Genomic DNA, 19,821 nt, shown 5'->3' with positions numbered 1-19,821 from the left:
CTGTACGAATATGCCTTTATAACTATGTACTCTGTAAATGATCTGTTTCCCGCAGGTCTGGCAGTGGACTCTGGTTCCTGACGCCCCTCGCGTCGGGGAAACACGACAAGTGAAACCGCATGGGTCTCGAGGGAGGTACTGGGTACCGGCAACGTGCTGAGTCCAAAGCTGCAAAACAAGTACCCGATACTTGGTGTTTGGGCCGAGAAGTGCCAACTCATCCTTGCGCGATGCGGTGTATGCAGTGCGCTACGGGTCCAGGGAGGATGGAGTCAGGGATGCAAGGATGAAAGGCCCCCAAGGGATGCCAAAGGAGAGGAGAATTATGAGACAGGAGCATGCTGGAAACAAATCTCCCTGCACATGGCAAGGGTTGAACTTGAATTGAAGTCACGATCGAGTACTACTCCATGAGTCCATATACTCTAGGGTGCTGCATGGACGGACGGGGTTGCCCCGACCACCCGCCGGTGATCGATCGTTATTGAGACGGGCGCCACTCCACTTTAATTAATAACAAGATCAAACAACCTCGTTCATTATACTCCGTTCTCCGCTGACCTTCCACTTTCTCCCCTCTCTTTCCCTCCCCGAGTACCTATTCCTGCCCTCGAAACCCCCCTCCAATTCCACTCTTATTATTTTGTCTTACATGTTGTTGCAGCTGCATGGTGTATCCATTCAATGATTTGCGTACATTCTCTTCTATTCTTAGTTCATTCTATGTTTGTGTTCACACGGGGGCTTTGTGATCGCGAACACGCGCCGAGCTCATCTTAGACCCTGCAGTCGCAAATCTATTTAGAATCGCAAGAATGGGGAATTCGCCATGGCTCGACAGTCTCTCCGACGACTGGGTGCCAGTGCCTGCGACACCCACCAGTCCGGCGCCTTCTCGATCGATCGGCCATTCTCGGCGCTCCAGCCTGCAAAGCCTCCAGAGTTTCCAGGGCTCTCCTAGTCGCATTCCGGTCCCCGCGCGTCGCTCCGTCGAACCCTCCCCAATCAACGACCCCAAGAAAAAAGTGTCTCGCCCCTGCCATTTCGTGAGACGAGAACCCCCGACGCCCAAAACCCCGCGCACCCCCAAGACCCCCTCCAAGTTGCGATCCCCCGTCCCCGACAAGACGAAGAAGAGCCCCAAACCGAACCTCCCCTCGGGGCGTAAACAACCGTCCACCATGGATACTAGGTCTCCCCTACGATCGGTCTCCAACGTGTCCAACGTGTCCGGTCAATCCGCCCAACACGACACTGTGCAAGTACGACCAAATAAAGGGAAGGGGAAGGAGGGCACCCCGGAATGGCGGCGGAGGTTGGTCCAGGGAGAGCTACAAGCCGGCGAACAGCGCGATCTATTCGCTCCCATCGGACTGGAGAGCGTGTTCAAACCTCCCACGCCGCGCACCGAGAAGGCCGAGCACGAGACGATTCCGAACATGATGCAACCAGACAATTTGTGGGATTTCAGCGACGCGCCCGACAAGAGCTACGATGAACAAGGAGGACGGTCTCTGTCTGATACGCACAATGGGCATGGTGCGGGCAATGGCGATTCCTTTGTCGAAGATCCGAAATCATTACCAAGGAGACCGGAATCGCGCGACAGAGCAAACTCCCAAGAAAGCCCGCAGTCGTCGCGCACCGGCACGTTGGACAGTAAAAAGGGCGCGCAGATGCTCGATGTCGATCAAAACGACGCCTCGCGCAACGACACCCAAATGAGGACGGCTAGTGGTCTGGAGGATCTTCGCAACGAGGGAATTACGCCTATCACGTTTTCGCGAACCAACACCGTCGATGGAAACGGAACGTCGGAAGTCATCAAGTTCGCCCTGAAACAAGTCACGAACAAACTCGAGAGACTATCTATGGCGCCGGGAGAGCGCCCGGACTCAAGGGCGAGCGACAGCATACTTTTCAACCCGAAGATGGTCAATGCCATGGAAACCCTGCCGGACGACGACCTGCTCGACGTCACCAGCAATTCGCTTCCTCAAGACCTCTCCATGGGCACCTTGGACTATCGAGGTCGCGGAGCTTTTGCGAATCTGGGCCGCGATCAGTACCTGAGCGACGCTTCCTTCCATAAACGTCGATTCTCCCCGCCGTCCTTTCCTTCGCAGCGACTGTCCCCATTCATCCCGCCAAATTCGAGAATCCGAAGCTCCCCGCCGTTCTTCCAGAAAACCCACCCCGTGGCGGATCCCCCGACTCTTCCTCGACCCTCGTCGGCCCATGTCAAGACTTCTACGTTTGATCAATTTGAGGCGGACAGGAGCGAAATCATGCCTTCCTCGGGGAGTCCGCTGAAGCTTTTTGGAAACCATGACACGTTCACGAACAACAGGCTCCTGCGCCGTATGAGCCAGTTCGAGGAAACATTTGGCGAGGTCTCTGAAGAAGATGAACCCGTTTCGCCCTCGGAGGAAGCTCGTCGTAAGGGGGAAAACAAAAGCTTCCTCAACGTCAAGCAGGACACGTGGGGTGACCAGTCTGTTGGCAAGAACGAACGGCCCAGATCGCGCAACGCGGCGAAGCTTCGCGTCAGTCGGTTTGGTGATGGTGAACTGGATAACTTTGACTTCTCTGATACAAGCCCCTATGAGCCGAAAATGCTGAATCAGGATGCTCCGGATCCTGATTCACAAGCTTCTTCGCGTCGGCGGAGGTACCTTCGTCGCAACTCATCCAAGACACATACCTACGACTATGGCAGCGACCATTCAAATTCAGCTGAAAACATGCACTCAGTCGCTAGGTCAACCACGCCCCCCGATGTGGACCATACCCAGAAACAACGGGCTTACTCAAATGGAACCGCCGAGGAAGGATCCGAGATGCAATGGGCCCCTAACACCCCTGCAAAGGACCCAACGCCGAAGAGGCGCAGAACATTCCTGAGATCCCATAGTTCGAGGAAGCAAGACGATCTCGGCACGGATGACAGACAGAATCAGCAAACAGACACCCTTTCGTTACTACAGCGGAGTTTGATGCAACATGGTGTGAGAGACGAAGACAATGGCTCCCTGCTTCGACCGCAGTCTTCACAACGACCCAGGACACCGACCCCGAGTCAAAGATCTTCCACGCGAAAGAGATCCTTGCCAAGTAGGGACCTACCACCCGGTGGGCAGGATGAATTTGAACGCGAAGGATCTCCAGCGGATGGGGCTGTCCCCGTGGTTAAGGTGACCGGCGTCAAGGATGAGGCTCGGAAGGGGTCGATCACAACACAGGACTTTCTGAATGAGGCCACAAAAATCATGGACATCATTAGATCCAAGGGCAGAACTGCGCCGGGAGGGCTGTCTAGCGTGGAAGAATCCGACAATGAGGATCATAACCAAAACGAAAGCTACGAAGATGAATCGACCCGGGAAGAATTCTCTCGTCCTCCGAGCCGGGAGGGTGTGGATATACGCAAATTGAGGGAACCCCAGGAACAGAACCCGCGAATTTTGAGTCATTTGAAAAAGTTCCAGGAACAGGATGACCTGGATTTTGATGTCAACGCCTCTGTCATGTCGTTGCATCTTGATGATAACGAAGACTCAAGCCCTCCCCAGCACGGCGATCAGGCGGACGATAATATCCGGAATCTGCCGACCCAAGGAACCGACCAACACGAGCGTAAACTTTCCGACCCGACATCGGTAGGAGAGGATGATAGTCTCCCAGAATTGATGACCCTCAACACGCAAGTGTCTGGCAAGAGTTTGAGCGCCCGTTCTGTCCCCACTGGATCATCACAGAGCTCCCACGCCAAAGGCGTCCTCTCCTCGGACCTAGTATCTCACCTGATTCCTGAGCAAGTCAACGGATTAACCTACGACCGTTACAAGCATCAGTGGGTCAAAGAGAAACCGCCACCGTCGCCCGAAAAGCCGAAGGGAGACGAAAGCGAGGACGACCCGTTTAGGGATATCCCTGACCTTAGTGTTGACGAGTTGCAGGAGATGATGAGGATGCAGTCTTCTCTATCTCCCGAGCGAACCAAAACCCCCAACGCGTTCGAGGACAGCGCCGCTGCTCAAAGCCCACTCAGCGCTAAAGGTGCCTCCCCGAAGGCGGCGGCACGACCACAGTCTAAGGATGGAGAACCGTCCGTGAACGCCAGCTCTGCGCAATCAAAAATCTCCCGGGACACGTCTAGCTTGCGAAATTCTGGGACTCGAGCCACATCTTGGATTTCGGATCGCCCGAAAAGCCGAGACATCTCTAGCGAGGTTGAACACGAAATCCAGCTTCATGAAGGTCGGTTGTCAAAACTCCCTCGGTGCCAAAATAATGGCAACAACCAAGCACGGGTTGTCACTATCAGCTTTTCGTCCCCTCTAGTCTCGCAGATTGCTTACAGCGATGACGAGAGCCCCACGAAGCTTCGACGAGAGATGATTACGGATGGTGCGCACAAATCAGCCGGATCTGAGAATGCAAATGCTTCTCAAGAGCACGACCATTCCGACCAAACCTTCCCCAAACGTTCTATCTCACGCATAGACGAGACAGGGGAAGAACCCGCCGATGATTTGAGTCTGATCCGGAGGGACTTTGGATACCCGACATCGACACCAGTCAAACAGTCTGGTGATCATTCGTTGGTTCATTTCAGGAAAAACGATCATGATACCAGCTACAGCTTTCACCTTAGCCCTCTTCCCGATTTCACCGTCGATCAAATTGACCAATCCCTACATCTAGATATGAGCTACGTGGCCCAGCGCACGCACCCTACATCTCTGCGTCAGGTTCATGGTACATTCGCTTTGGCGACTGAGGAATTGGTCAAGCATATAACCGAGGCCCAACCTTTTGAGCCCTACTGGGAGCACGTCCGTCGATTAATCCTTCGTCATAAGGGGTTGATCACACTTCACAAACTCAGCGATTTCTGCCCTCGTTTGGAGGATCTGGATGTGTCCAGTAACCATATTGGGCAACTCAGTGGAATCCCTTCAACCTTGAGAACGTTAAAGGTCCAGTATAATTGTCTCTCCAATTTGACTGCGTGGGGTCACCTTGTCAATCTGCAGTATCTGGACGTTTCGGGCAATGACCTAGAGAGCTTGGATGGATTTAGCAGCTTGATCCATCTTAGAGAGCTTAAAGCGAACGACAACAGGATTCGAAACATCAATGGCGTGTTCGAGCTCAACGGACTTTTGAGTCTGAAACTGAGAAACAATGACCTGGCGGAGGTGGATTTTGAGGGATCTGAATTGTGAGTCTCTCTATTGCCAATCAGCACCCTTCTGCGTAATTATAACTGACAGTTACCGAGCAGAACCCGTCTACAAGAATTAGATCTTTCTCGTAACCACATAACGTCTATTCGAGACATCGATACTCTCACCTCCCTTTCCACGCTTGACCTCAGCTCCAACCAACTAAGTGAGCTCGGCTTATCGGAGTCTCTCCATGCCCTGCGATCGCTAAAGCTCTCCAATAATAAGCTACACAACCTAGATGTCAGCTTCTTCCCATCGTTGTCTCTTCTCTACGTCGATCAAAACTCCCTTACCACGGTTTCTGAGCTTGGTCAATGCCACAGCTTAGATGTCTTTTCTGCACGGGAGCAAATGATATCGAATGAGCACAATGCCGGGTTCTTTGACGTGGATCTAGGATTAGTCAAAGATATCCGCAAAGTATTCTTGTCTTCAAACAAGCTCTCTCTGCAAACACTTTCCCCGTCAGTGCCTCTCCTGCGTTTACAACTGCTTGATGCTGCAGCGTGTAGCATCCAGACCCTTCCCGTGGATTTCGCATTGAATTTCCCCAATGTCAAGGTCCTAAACCTTAACTTCAACTCTCTGGCAAGCATCAATGAGTTGGTTGGTGTCAACTGTCTCTCTCGCTTGGCGCTTGCTGGCAACTGCCTGTCAAGGTTGAGAAGGCTAAGTCAGGTCCTGAGCCGGGTGGGACGAACCAACAAGGGAAAGGTTTCAACCCTTCAGAAGTTAGACATCAGAGGAAACCCGTTGACTTTCCGGTTTTATCCTCACCCTGTTAGAGGCAAAGGAAGACCGGAGAGTCCAAGAAAACTGAAAGCGATGGAGCCTAGGCCAGCCCGATCGGACAACATCGGCTTGGATCTTCCTTCCGTACTCGCCGATTTTGGGCGCCGTGGAGAGATGGTCCAGTCCGCCATTGGTGAGGAGGACGACGATATCCCGGAGAAAGACGTCGAAATCGACGATCCATATACCCTCCCACCAGCTGATCCCCAAGCCGACCAGAAATACTTGGCCCATCTGGACCAACCGACTCGACTTCGTCGGAGGGTTCTGGAGCTTATGCTCTTCGTGGGAACCGGGGGATCCGTCAAGCTCCTGGATGGCTTGGAGCTGCGGCCAGCTTTAGAGGAAGGGTCTGACATGGATATCGCCTGGACTAAACTGGAAAAATTGGGCGTGCTTAAGAAGAAGGCGATCACTGCATAGTTGGGGCTTTTTTTGTTCTGCATTTGGGTTAATCTAAGGACATCGCCGGTCACACCTTTTCTTGTGGAGATTCAAAGGTGACATTTTGCGTTTCAGGCGTTGTAAACGGACATACATCTTGTCCTCATTTGAAAGATATGGATAAAATCGCAGGCGTTGGTTTCTTTATGCTGTGATGGATGGACGGATGGATTGGTGAATTGTTTGATTGATTTGCATACCCGGCGTTTCTTTTCTTCTGAGCATTATTCATGGCACATTGAGCGAGGTCACATTTGGATTATACATGAGCGACCTGTTTTTTTTCTTTTTAGTATACCTTGATCGTTGTGAGAATCGAGTTTTTCTTCTGCTTTTAATTTTCTACTTTCTCGGCCTCAATTGAGCAGGTGGGTAATCATGCATTGTATATCAGTGCTAGTGATTAAAAGCCATAAAATTCATCTCCGTTCATCTTTCGCTATCATAAATCTTATCATTGACGGGTTCTTTACCCCTTCTTCTTTCAAAATCACTGTTTCAATCTCTCCATTGTTGATCTATCGTTCATTAAAAGTCCGTATCTAAGCTCTTCAATTGAGTCGCAAACGTCTTCCGGACCCATTCCATATAAGCCTTCCATTTGTGGTTATCCGCGGACGTCTCGGCGTTCGGGAACGCCTTGCTCAGTTCGCGAGTGATCTTGAGGACACCGTTCGATGCTTCCTGCGCCTTTTCGATGTCCTGCTTCACGGCGTTGTCTTTTGATTTGAACGACAAGACGACGCTGTAGCGTTCTGAGAGGGCGTCGAGGTATCGTTGCGTTTCTTCGGGGGCTAATGTGATGAGCTTAGAGGTCATGAAGTTGCTGATAGTGCGGATGTCTTGCTCGTCGTCGATTCCGGCGAGGATGCGGTCGAAGAACTCGGAGACGTGGGAGAGTGAGAAGGCGGTGTCTAGCGAGGCATAGAGGGTTTCGTAGGCGCTCTGGATGTGGGTGTTAGTTTCGGGGTTTGGGGTGAGGAAATGGATGGGTGGAAAGGTTGAGTTTACCTTGCGCAGTTCAAGACCATCGTCGACCTTGTGCTTGAATGGGCCCATTTGGACTTCACGGATGAGCTCGGGTTTAATCTGCGTGTCACCAAAGACTGCCGGGAGGAGCTCGTTGAGATGGGGAAGGATGATGTCCATCTTGTTGTGGAGAGCAGAGTTCAATGTGGTCAGAGCAAGACGGTGGTTGCCGAGGTCACGATCGCTGAGCATATTGACCAACAAGGGAACAATCAGCGGTCGGAGCACATCGTTATAGGTATCCCTCGAGTCGGACAAAGTGTAGCGGAACGCAGATATGACGACGCCGCGAATACCGGCATCTGAGCTGGACAAGTATTCCTGTGTGGAAAATGAACCATTAATGGGAAGCCTAATGAGAGGAGGTGAGGCGTCTTACCTGGAAATGGGGAATATAGGCAACAGGGTCAATCAACGCCAGTCGACCAACACATTCCGCACCGACAGCACGGTTGTCCTCCTCTTCTGAGACAAGGAGGAGGGCCTGCCAGAGTTTGAGAGCCGAAGGAGCCACGTCGGGACGAACGATTTCGGGGTGCTGAAGCAACTCCTTCACTGAATGCAGGAGCAGGTAGCTTTGGGGATTCGACTTGTCCAGGCCATTCAGGATCGTAGGCAGGTAGGCCTTCACGTTACCGGCAGCAGCATTGCCAAGAGACGCGGCCGAGGCGAGGCGGACCTTGTCGGATTTGGAGTTGAAATGGTCGATGAACAGGTCTGGTGTTAACGAGCACTTGGGCCCCATCCGAAGACCGATTTCTCCCAGGATGGCAAGGGCGAGGCATTTGCGTTGAGCATCCTGTGCGGTCTGCAGCTCTTTCAAGAAATCCTCCATCTTCACGCCCAACTTCGGTCCACCATGGACAACAAGAGTGCCGATGGCCCGCCCGACAACGGAGGTGTCGCCGTTGATGCCAACGTCGCGCAACAACCGTCTCATCAGATCGGCCCCGGCCTCCTCCTCTCCGATCACTTTCACGAGCAACAAGAGCGCCTTCAGGACGGTGCCAACTAACGATGAAACAACAATCGAGCATAAAGCAGAAACCAGACCCTCGTTGACCAGAAGCTGCGCGTTTCCAGGCACAAGCTTCGCCAGGATGATAAGGGCAGGTGCAAGGAAATGGAAATCCTCGGCAGTAATCAGAGGCAGCAGCGAATCTTCCAAGTCCTTCATGGTCTTGTTATCGTAGTGGGCTCGGGTCTTGGGGTTCATAGCTAGACTACGGAGAGCTTCCAAGCTGGCACCTCGGAGCACGCGATCCGACTTGCGCAGCTGAGCACCGAGTTCCGCAGTGACTTCGCTGACCCATGTCGCTGGAACGTCTGCCTCGCGGCTACACAGGACAGCGATGTCATCCACGGCACGCACCGCCGAAAGTCGGGTAGTCTCATTCCTCAAGCGATCAACCAAAACGAGAAGACCCTTGGAGCGACGGTCTAGGGAGAGGAAAGACGGTCCGTTGTCCCCGGAGGTTCGGGCTATAAGGACACCGAATACGTGAATGGCTCGTTGACGAACCTCCAGATCGGCGCTCGTATCGGCGATGCGATCGTGAACCACATCGTACAGCTTCTCCAACTGGGACTGCAGATCCTGAGAGGTTGTCGATACCCGGGGCGGGGTCAGAGCCTTGACGATCTGTTCAACGGCACCAAGGGCCTCGCTGCTGACTTTGTAGTTTCTGTCTTTGACGGATCCAATGACGCCCGGAATCAAGGCAATCAGGAAGGGGAGAAGAGCATCCGAGGTGTGTGTTTCGGCGATTGCGGCAATGAGACTCAAGGTCTCTACCTGGAGGGTTCCCGCGCTGACGGCGGCTCCCGCTGGGGCGGACGAACCACCCGACAAGGACGCTGATTTCAAGACATCCGCGATCGGGTCTTCAATCTGTTGAAGATGGTCTGCCAGCCCGCCATACCGAACAAGAGCCAAGCTCTTCAGAAGAACGATGATAGCTTGCTTCAACGGAACAGACGCCTGCTTCCACATCTTCACAATGCTCTGTACGATGATAGGCACCGAACGGGCCAGGTCGGCCTGAGGACCCGACTCGGGCGACGATGGAGCAGCAACGGGAGTGCCGACCGCGGACGAGGTACCGATACTGGGCTCGAAGTCAATCATGTTCGCATCGCTGTCCTGCCGTCTTCTCTTCCTCGAGTTTTTCGATCCGCCAACGGACTCCAGGAAGCCACTCGACGTGATGATCATAGCACCGTCACCAGTCTTGCGAACCAGAGCCGTCATTGTAGAGACCACCTCCAGCTTCACACTCTCTTCTCTTTCCTTGCTAAACCGGGCAATGAGGGCGGGCGCGATTTGCTGGTACAGGGACGGATTGGTCGACGTGCGGCCGCGCTCATATGTCGAGATAACGGAGTAAAGCAGCTTTGCGGCACAACGTCGAACCTTCCAGCTCATGTCGTCAACATCACTATATCCTCCCTCCTCCTCGAAGTCCTCGAACTCGTCGTCGTCCAGATCGGGCTCCTCGGTGCCATCGTCCTCCGACCCATCGTCCTGGGTGCCACCCATCTCCTCGTCTTCTTCGAAATCGGCGACATTGGGGTCATACTTGAGAAATCTGAGGGCTGATTTCACGGTGTTGAGCAGATAAGGCTGCATTTGTTGGCTGCACGAGCTGATCAAGGCTTCCAGCGTGACGAGAGCGGTTTCGCGGAGCTCGTCCGCCTGGGGATCGTGCTCGTCATCATCCGAGTAAGACGACATTGCGTCGGAGAGTAGGGTAATATCGCAAGCAGGGCAAGGTTTTCAATGTGGTCAGGACAGCGGATAGTAAGTCAGAGGGGCGTCAACCAAGGCAAGTGAGCTTGAAGAGAGAATGGAGAGGAGCTGGAGTGATGGAGAGCTTCCAGCTGGACCCCGCGCTAATCCCGATTGAATTCGGCCCCACGTATCCCCGAGTCTCCGGTCTTGGCATAAAAAAATCCCAGGAGAGTCGAAGTGAAGGGAGAAGAAAGAGAAGAAAGAAGAATGTCCATCGCATTCACTGCTGTAGAAAATCAAAAAGATCCAGTGACGAGGAATTGGACTGGGCCTTCTGTTTGGAAGCCAACAGAGCTTGCAACCCGCCCTGTTTTCGTGCTTTGGCCCGTTTCTTACTGCTAGCATTGTCTGCCGCCTTACCGGGCTGGTTGACTTCTGCAGCATCGGGGGCCTGCTCAGCAGAGGAATCTCCTAGGGGTTTAGACTGTGGGGTTTCTAGCTTGGGTTTAGTTGTAACCTTTGGCCGTGCTGCTCCCATTCGAGAGGGTTTGACCGTCCGTCGACGACACCGAAGACATTTGTAGACCGTGGCTCCATGAGCAGCAATTCCTTTCGCCGCGGAGGCTCGTTGCAGGCTCTTTTCCTTAGTAACGTGAATGGTCTTGGTAGTTCCAAAATTTCTGGTGCTCCCGCAAGCACCACAGGACGTTTCTTGTTGGCGCGGGTTCAGCGGCTTGCATTCATCCAGAAAAATGTGATTGTGAACCGTCATTAAATAGGCTGCGGTGGAAGGACTCCCGGCATTCAAGGTGCTAGCAGAGTCCTTGAGAAATTTCAACCGAGGATTATGATCACTGAAAGGCATGATGACAATAGGGGAGTGAGCAATGGTACAAAATATTCAATAATGTTTGGCCGTGAGGGAAGGGAGATGTTGATGTTCCTTATAGATCTGGGGCCGAGCAGGTGATGATTGGACCCAAAAAGGCCGGCGACCCGCAACGGATCTTCTTCCTCTCTTCTTCTTCTTCCTCGTCTCTCTGCATTCACCACCTCCCTCCCTCTTCCTTCTCCTATCCCTCACTCGACGTGTTGGAATTTCCTCTCTTTCATCAATCTATTGTAGTTTCCAACCCCTTCCTTCTTATTGTATTCATCTTCTGATTTTTCCTTCTCTTCTACACCTCTTCAATCCCGGTCTCTCTTGACGGCCAAGCCGAACCTCGCTGTTTACTTATCTCGTTCTCCACACTCGATTGACTGGACGATCTAACACCCTTGCCTACCGACATGGAGGCACCTCCCTCGACCTCGGCTTCTATTCGGGTGGCCCTTGAAGGCTGTGTGAGTTTCTTTCATCTTTTTTTCTGTCTTTGGAATAATTTTCCCGGCCCTCGTGATTCGCTGCTAATACAATACGCACGCCAGGGTCATGGCTGTCTTCATGACATTTACGCATCAGTTGAAAAGTCTGCCGCACTGAAAGGATGGGACGGCGTGGATTTGTTAATCATTGGGGGAGACTTCCAGGCATGTGCAACCCTGCCGCATTGATTGTCCGAGCTCTAATGTCCGACTAGGCAGTTCGCAACTCAAATGATATGGCCTGCATGTCTGTGCCGCAGAAGTACAAAGAACTTGGCGATTTCCACGAATATTATAGTGGGAAACGTACCGCACCCTACCTGACCATCTTCATCGGCGGTAATCATGAGGCTGGTAATCATCTGTTCGAGTTACATTACGGCGGTTGGGTTGCACCGAACATCTACTACTTGGGTGCGGCGAATGTCATCCGCTGTGGCCCTCTTCGCATCGCCGGTATGTCCGGAATCTGGAAAGGCTATGATTACAGAAAGCCCCACCATGAAAGACTCCCCTACAATCGCGACGACATTCAATCTATTTACCATGTCAGAGAACTTGACGTTCGCAAGCTGCTCCAAATCCGCACTCAGGTTGATCTCGGTCTGTCCCATGACTGGCCGAAGCAAGTCGAGCTTTCGGGCGACTATGAAACCTTGTTCAGAACCAAGCGCGGGTTTCGTCAAGACTCACAAGAAGGAAAGCTAGGAAACCAGGCCGCGAAATACGTTCTTGACCGCTTGCGCCCCGCATACTGGTTCTCTGCCCATCTGCATGTGCGGTTTGCTGCGTCCGTCCAGCATGGGGAATACGTAGTTCCGGGAAATCCTGTCAAACGTCAGGCAACCAGCCCCCCACATACCACTCCGCGAGCTCCAACTGTTCCTTATCCATTTGGACTGGATGGCGCCTTCAACTCTCTTTTGACAGTCGAGGCAGGGGAGGTTCAGCGCCCGCGTCTTCCACGGCCCACTAGAAACGCCCCGGTCGAACCTGAGCTACCTTCCATTCGGGCAGGCCAGGAAGACCCCATGGAAACGACTCCCTCCAACCCACATTCCGAGCCTACTCAGTATCTGAAAGAGGCGCAGGAAGATCCAATAGAAACCACTCCTTCCAAATCACACTCTGAGCCTACTGAGGGTCTGAAAGAGACTGAAAATCCGGCTGAGCCGCGGGAAGTACTCAGAACTGAGGACCAAAACGCTCCGAATATCCAGACTCGTACAGCGGCATGGAATGATTTTCACTCTGTTGCTGCTAAACACGAAGCAGCCGAAAATGCTCGCTACTTACAGGAGCAAGACAGCAATCAAGGACGCGAAATTGCCAATTCGATCTACAACGAGACCTGGCGCAAAGTCGTCCATGACCAGGACGGAACTGGCAGGACTCTAGATAGTGTTGTACGGGACGACAACACCACTGATCCTGGAAGCAAGAAGCAAAAGCTCCAACACGAACCGGTGAAAAATGCAGACGAAATCGATCTTGATATGGATAGCGACTCTGAGCAAGAGACCCCCAGCAAAGCCGGTGCCAAGATTGAACCTCAGGCCGCGCCTGAAACCCCCAAGGTGGATTCTTCTAATCGGGTCGATGAGAACGCTTTCTCCATCCAACCTCAAATTCCTTATGCTACTGATTCCGGCGTTTCTGGAGAATTACGCAGCCAGCTGCCTGCCAGCTTTGCTCCTCCTCCCCAACCCGAACTCTCCCAGCTCAATGACCCTCTGCCTGATGCCATCTCCAATAAAACAACCCACTTTCTCGCATTGGACAAGTGTCTTCCCCAACGTGAATTCCTCCAGCTAGTGGAATTTAACACGGTTTCTGATCTGGGCGAAGCTCAGTGTGAGCGTCCTTATCGCTTGCAGTATGATAAGGAGTGGCTCGCCATCACTCGTGTATTTGACGATCATCTCATTCTCGGAGACCCGCAGGCAAGAATACCTTTAGACAAGGGTGACGCTTTTTACAAACCCCAGATCATAGAGGCCGAAAAATGGGTTGAGGAACATGTTGCGAAGCCAGGCAAGATGACTATTCCGGAGAACTTTGAGCCTACCGCACCTGTCTATGATCCTAGCGTCCCTATCACCACCGAGGAGATGCCGATTGAATACACCAATCCTCAAACCGCCCAATTCTGCGAACTCATTGGCATTGAGAACAAATTCCACATGGGCGACGAGGAACGCCAAGCGCGTATGGCAGCCGGTCCCCGTCCTGCTGATCCCAGAAATCGTCCTCGTCGCGGCGGCGGTTTTGGGCCTGGACGTGGTCGAGGCGGTTATGGACGCGGTCGAGGAGGTGGACGTGGCGGTCGCCGCTAATGCCTTGCGTCGTGTCTGTATCCACAATCGCAATGAGCTCATGATCATTTTTCTTTTGTTTTGTGCACTATGGGTTTTACTGGACGCGAAGAAACAAAGGCAACTCGCTATCTTCGTTTATTCTATTTGAAAAAGAAAAAGAAAAAAAAAAGGTTTACTGTCGATTCAAGAAAAGGGCTGGTCTGAGATCCTAAACTGCTTGCATTCATGGGAGAAATGGAATTGATCTTTGAGGGCACCCAGTCGAAAGAATACCCCATTTGCTTTCGTGGACCTACGTTTTCGCCGCAATTTCTGAATCATGTTTCATTAAAAGTACAAGTGCCTAGAGGGCTAAAGCTAATTTCATCAATGATGTCTCCATCGTCTGGTTGCAATTAAATCTCGTATATTCAATGTGTCCGTAGGACCGGTGACAGTCATATAAACATGAACAATTTCTGTCATCATCATCAACAATTAACAAAGCCTATTTTTCACTCAATTTCTTCAATCCTTGGACGTCCGCCAACACCCCTTCCTGCTAACGGATCAACCTGCAGACCAGCGATCCGATCACCCAATTCGAATCGAGGTTCACCAGCATCATCCCCCTCATGAACCCCGATTCCCCACAGCAGCGCCTTCTCCAACCAAGCCTCCAAGCTCTCATTCAACACACGAACATGCCCCCGCACAATCGTATCCGTCTCGCGGCTTTCGACGAACACCAAGCTGCGCAGCATATGCGGTATGTTCCCGACCGTCGTAGGATTTTCCGCATTCCAGGAATTCCCTGTCCCGTCATCAGAAAGCGAGAAGCCAAACCCGATGGCGTTCTTGCCGCCTCGCTCCCGAGACGCCTCCATGGCCTTGAGGATGTCGAGAAGGAGAATAGCGCTGGCGCGTCGCAGAATGGCAGACTCCGGGTCTGGTTCTAACATCAGGGTTGAGAGCGCCATGTCGACGGCTGACGCGACGACAGAGGGACCGAGGCCGACGATGTTGGTCTGCACGGCTGTTGCGAGGACGGAAAGCGCCGAGGCTCGAACTCGTAGGTCGTCTGGTTCTTCGTCCGAAGAAGCTCCAGCGGCCCAGGCTGAGATAATATTTGCTGAGTTGGCGGCTTGTTCGGGGGACTCGGTATCGGAGTCCTCGTCGTGGAGTGCGGCCTTAGCCTCCTCTTGTTCTTTGGAGGTTAGAGAGGCGGTAGAGAATGTCCAGCCTTCCGGCACAGGCGGTTCCCGGTTTTTGCGCTCTTCGCGTTCTTTCTGTAGTCTTTCTTTCTCGAGTTGTTGTTTGCGAGACTTCTGTGCTTGCGGCTTGTGTGCTCGCCTTCCGGCAACGGCGATCATGCCGTCGCCGAGAACCTTCGCGGTGCCTCCGGTTAGGGCTTCGCCGAGATCCTGGACGGTGCGCATGAGAGATTCGCCGATCTTCAGTCTTTGGTCGAGAGTGGCGGTCTCGGTTCGGTCGGCATAACGCTCAACGAGCGTTTTGGTCACAGTGCGTGGATGGCGCGAAGCGAGAGTGCCAACGAGCTTGATGGCGTTGAGATAGATGAACTCGTCATTGGAGGAGGTTTCAGACGGGTCTGTTATGATAGAAAGTAGTAGAGTGAGTGTGGATTGGATGTCAAGAACAGGCGATGCTTTTTTGATCAGGTCAGAAAGCAAGGAAAACCCTTCGGCCTGTACCGGAGGAAGATCGGAGTTAAGGTTCGTGAGGGCTCGGCGATGAGTATCGAAATCAGAAATCTTGGAAGACGACTTCTCTTGGCCTCCTTCCGCAGGCGATGCTATGTGGATTTCTAACAACATGGAGGAGGTTGTTCCCTGTTTTGCGAGTGATGCGGGGAGGTATGTGATGAGCTCGTCCAGTCTTCCTTTGATGGCTTCTAGAACTGGGATAGTTTCTTGCGATGCGGAAAACTCGGGTGAGGCGAGGACAGTCGATAACAGACTGAATACAGGGGGTAATGATTCAGCTGAATCTGCCTCATTCGCGGACTCTTCGCGTTCAGTGTCTTCAGTATCAACGATATTGGCCAGGGAAGAAAGAGACACTTTCAGAGAACTTTGCGCCTTAGTCTTCTTCTTCAGGACACTGGCACTGTTAAGTTCACCGTCTATGATCTGCTTGACTAGCTCAAGGACTCTGAGAGGACGACGGGAAAGAACGTCTTTGAAGTTCTCCAAAAGCGCTTCTGCAAGTTTCGCGCTGACTAGTTTCCGCATGATGTCGGTGGAACCATCGTTGTCTTGGGATAGTTGTAATTTATCCGGCATTGCTTTATCAGAGGAAGGCCTCACCAGCCAATTTTCGCTCACGTAGAGGAAAATATCACCAGTACACTCTTCGCTGCTGGGGTCTGTTCCTAACAAACCCACAAATAGTTTGGCGCGAGACTGCAAAGTATCCAACAGTCGCACAACATTAAATTGATTCCGGTCTTCGGCTTTTCGCCTCGTCAGTGACAGTCCGTTCTCTGGTTCAACGCTGTAGGTCCACGATGAGCCTCCGTCCCACAGCAAGTGGTCTGCCAGCTTTTTAAGTGGCTGCATTCCCACCGAAATACCAAAGTATGTCCGTAATATCGTCATGACATTCTCATGTAGTATTGTGTGTTGATGTTCCAGAGCAAAGCAAGCTAGACCCCAGAGGGGCACAAGAATTGGATAAACAACTCTCTTGACAAGCGCTGGGTTTGGAGGCTGAAGGACCAGACTTCCCAGTCTATCGACCGCCCGACACAACATAGATTCGCGAACAAGCACATGCTGTGGTAGAGTCTCGTCGGTGTCGCTCGGTTGGCTCATCCAAGTCATGGAGGGACCATCTAAACCTGCCGTGAGTGTTTTGAATATGGGTTCCAAGAATATCGAGTGGCCGATCGTTCCAGGGGCGCCATGTGGGCGCTTTCCAAGGATTCCGTTGCCAACCGTATAGGCAGCGGTTTTCCTCAAGTCCGGGTCATCGCCATCAATCAGAGCCAATAACTGTGGAGCAATTATAGAGAAGTATTCGACAGGGTCCATTCCCTGTGGTACCGAAGACAACAAGCGTGAAGTCTGCATGATCGCTTGTACGGTAAAATGAGGGCCATTAGAGGCCGCGGCCTGTGCTTCTTGTCCCATAGAGGGGCTGAATTGCGTTGCCAAGAAAAATATCGTTTGAACCAACCCCTTGTTACGCAAAGGAACTCGGGATAGTTGGCTGGAGATGGTATCTTTGAACCATGTTGCCGGGTTGGCTTGCAGAAAGTTCGACAGAGTTGACAACAGAACCGAGCTCGGAGTGCTGCGTCTACTTAGTTCACGCTCTCATAGATCAGATAGTGGGACCTACTCCTTAATGACATCCGTAAACACGTTCCGATACCATTCTTTCCTATCATTTTCCAGAGATTGTGAGTTGAAAGCTAATTCTGCAACTCCGCTTATAATATCACTCAAGATTCGACCACGGATCACCGGTTGTATGCTAGGCCGTTCATCAAGAACAATATCTGACAGAGTCGACATTATACGATCCAAAAGTGGCTCATTTTCACACGAGTTCTTTGTGGTCTTTTGATCTTGAGCAATAACTCCAGCGGGCAGTATAGATATCACTCGCTGCTGCAGGGGAATGCCCACTCCTGATGAGAGCGACGGGTACACTCCCTCTATTGCAATCAAGTCCAGGAGGGCATGAAGCAGGCGGCGTCGCTTTGCATCTTCGCGAGCAGCATCCTCCGCGCTCTGGACGGGCTCCTTGGCATCGTTTATAGGAGCGACAAAGGCGCTATGGATACGGGCAAGTATATGCAATGCTCTATCAATGACGTTGGCTCGCTTGGAGGCATCATCCAAGGGAGTGTTAGGAATAGCCTTGGCAAGAATGTCTAAAAGAGAGCTTCCTCGAGACTTTTGGAGTTCCTCTTGAATCGAGTCAGCGCTGAATCGTACTGGTTAGAATTGAGATTCACATGCCTCGTTGAAGTACGGGAATCAAAAATTCATCGGCAGAGTCGAAGGCTTCGCGAGCCGCCTGAAGATCACCCATATTCTTCCCGGTTAGCCCTTTACTTCGGTTTGAAAATCTTCATCATGCGTCTGCAAGTTTTACCTGAGCGGCGCTGGATGAAGTGGATCATGGCGATGGAATCGAATTACAAAGCGATGCGGCCACTCCCTGCACGTGACTAGTTGCGCTAACCCTCTTCAGACGTGAAGTAATTGATGCCTTAGGCATTTACCCTGGGTGCACTACGAGTAGATGAGAAGGATGAATAAAAATAACCTGTGTTTCATTTGAAAATCTTCTCATATCGTTTACTGTTCGGCTTGGTTCTCGATTGGAGTATCTTAAACATAATCTCATTTCCTTATGTAGCCTATATAGCAAGAGATATTTTTCATCTGTACTCACAATGTCCGGCGAAAACCTCTCTTCAAAAATCCAAGATTGAAACTGAAATATGAGTCTATCATCATCATTAAAAATAATTCGAGATTGTTTCTATCTATGATACATATTATATTAAGCTAAACGCACTAATCATCTTGTGCTAGCATATTTGAACCGGTATCGTGAGCGAAACCTTTGACTTAGTCCACTGTCCCTCGAACCGAACATGTAATAGGAGCTTTAGTGCATATGTGCGAGATATAAGGCATGAGTAGAAGCTTGGTGGCAGACAAAGTTTCTCCGGAAGGGTTATCGGCAACTCTAGAACTGCTGTATAGGTCATATCGGCGGTGGCATTTGTGTCGCACGGGAGGTCTTCACCAAAAGACTGCTTTCGCCATTCCATATGACTTTCAAGTGAGCTGTGCAGAGGTATGGTATCTGAGCAGTAGTCCTGGCTTGAGATCCAAGAAGATGGGTCGGTCAGGTCTGGAAAGTCTGGCCAGGTTTCCGTTCCATATGTCGTAACAGCCTTGAGTTTAAGATCCAGATCCGAGATCTCCGGCAATGGGTCTTGTCCGGCGGCTATGTACTGCAATCTGAGTCTAACAAAGCTGGTTGGATTTGTCTGAGCTCGTATAGCTGGTGGTTGTTCCGCCCATGCAGACAGAAGCCCTACCTGTCGTCGACGGAGTCCCTTGGCAATCTGTCTGTCCTGGCGCATACAGTAGAAATTGCTACCATCAGGAACCCAGATCGGAGGCCTTTCTTTCCGCCGAGGCTTGATGTGTATTGGGTATGACCACTCTCCCACAATCGTCGGACCTCTATTCTTTTGCGTCTTGCTGGAATGGATCCTAACGTGTTTACGGTACGTGATGGACAGTATCGTAGGAGTCATGTCATGACACATTTCTTTCCCGTCATCTAGATCAAAGGGAGAGCCAATACTAGGGGGGAGCTGAGTATGCTCCCAGTAAACCTGCTCATGATGGCGATGGTGGTGACAGATATGATGCGGTAACTCGGCAGGGACCACGAACTCGAATGGTATGCGATATTGCGTTCCGGCCTCAAAGGAGTTAAATATGCCAGATGTATTGGCCCCTAGTGGCTGCTTCATTTGGAGAAATGTGCTTGACGCGATGGACGGTGGGAGCGGAATGTTAGTTCCGTTTTTGTCAACTTCTATCTCGGCTCTACCTAGAAAAGAGTATCAGTCTCAAGATGCTTCCGAACTATACAATATAATAGTATTCATACCTTCAAATGATACATTCAGTTGTTCGGGTAATATTCTTTTTTGGGGGGTCAAAAGCACCTCGCCTTGTATTGTGTCTCTAATGCCGTAGCTTTGATGGTTGGTTGCTAGACAGATTTGAACTTGAGGTGGTCGCTGAAATGTCATTGTGCTTGTTACACAGAAGTTCTTCATGGCTTTATTTTTAAACGAAGGTCTTGGACTCTTGTAAAAATCTATTGCATCTTTTTTATTTCTGCTCTCCGAACCGATTGCCTA

General features: G+C 51.6%; 5 protein-coding genes across 5 annotated transcripts; 2 read left to right on the top strand and 3 right to left on the bottom strand.

Moving 5' to 3' along the window:
- Positions 1 to 815: 815 nt before the first annotated feature.
- On the top strand, positions 816 to 6,449 carry KD926_009315 (uncharacterized protein; the record flags this gene model as incomplete). Its single annotated transcript, XM_053101939.1, has 2 exons — positions 816 to 5,227; positions 5,291 to 6,449. 2 exons carry the CDS (start codon positions 816 to 818, stop codon positions 6,447 to 6,449), a joined length of 5,571 nt encoding a protein of 1,856 aa, XP_052954571.1.
- Positions 6,450 to 6,998: 549 nt separating this feature from the next.
- On the bottom strand, positions 6,999 to 10,233 carry KD926_009314 (TIP120 domain-containing protein; the record flags this gene model as incomplete). Its single annotated transcript, XM_053101938.1, has 2 exons — positions 6,999 to 7,820; positions 7,879 to 10,233. The coding sequence occupies 2 exons, from the start codon at positions 10,231 to 10,233 to the stop codon at positions 6,999 to 7,001; spliced, it is 3,177 nt and encodes a 1,058-aa protein (XP_052954570.1).
- A 277-nt stretch (positions 10,234 to 10,510) lies between these two features.
- Positions 10,511 to 11,095, bottom strand: KD926_009313 (ribonuclease P Rpr2/Rpp21/SNM1 subunit; the record flags this gene model as incomplete). Its single annotated transcript, XM_053101937.1, has 1 exon — positions 10,511 to 11,095. One exon carries the CDS (start codon positions 11,093 to 11,095, stop codon positions 10,511 to 10,513), a length of 585 nt encoding a protein of 194 aa, XP_052954569.1.
- Positions 11,096 to 11,520: 425 nt separating this feature from the next.
- On the top strand, positions 11,521 to 13,931 carry KD926_009312 (RNA lariat debranching enzyme; the record flags this gene model as incomplete). The annotated part of the gene is made up of 2 exons (XM_053101936.1): positions 11,521 to 11,574; positions 11,811 to 13,931. 2 exons carry the CDS (start codon positions 11,521 to 11,523, stop codon positions 13,929 to 13,931), a joined length of 2,175 nt encoding a protein of 724 aa, XP_052954568.1.
- Positions 13,932 to 14,407: 476 nt separating this feature from the next.
- KD926_009311 (protein required for cell viability) lies at positions 14,408 to 19,710 on the bottom strand (the record flags this gene model as incomplete). Its single annotated transcript, XM_053101935.1, has 4 exons — positions 14,408 to 17,210; positions 17,259 to 17,849; positions 18,692 to 19,505; positions 19,566 to 19,710. 4 exons carry the CDS (start codon positions 19,708 to 19,710, stop codon positions 14,408 to 14,410), a joined length of 4,353 nt encoding a protein of 1,450 aa, XP_052954567.1.
- Between the last annotated feature and the right edge of the window lie 111 nt (positions 19,711 to 19,821).

Source organism: Aspergillus affinis (assembly GCF_023601865.1).
Source record: "Aspergillus affinis strain CMG 70 chromosome Unknown NODE_66_length_189108_cov_86_600325, whole genome shotgun sequence".
In the NCBI taxonomy this organism is placed as follows: Eukaryota; Fungi; Ascomycota; class Eurotiomycetes; order Eurotiales; family Aspergillaceae; genus Aspergillus; species Aspergillus affinis.
The sequence above is the reverse complement of the archived record's forward strand: the minus strand, read 5'-3'. Positions and strand labels throughout refer to the sequence as shown.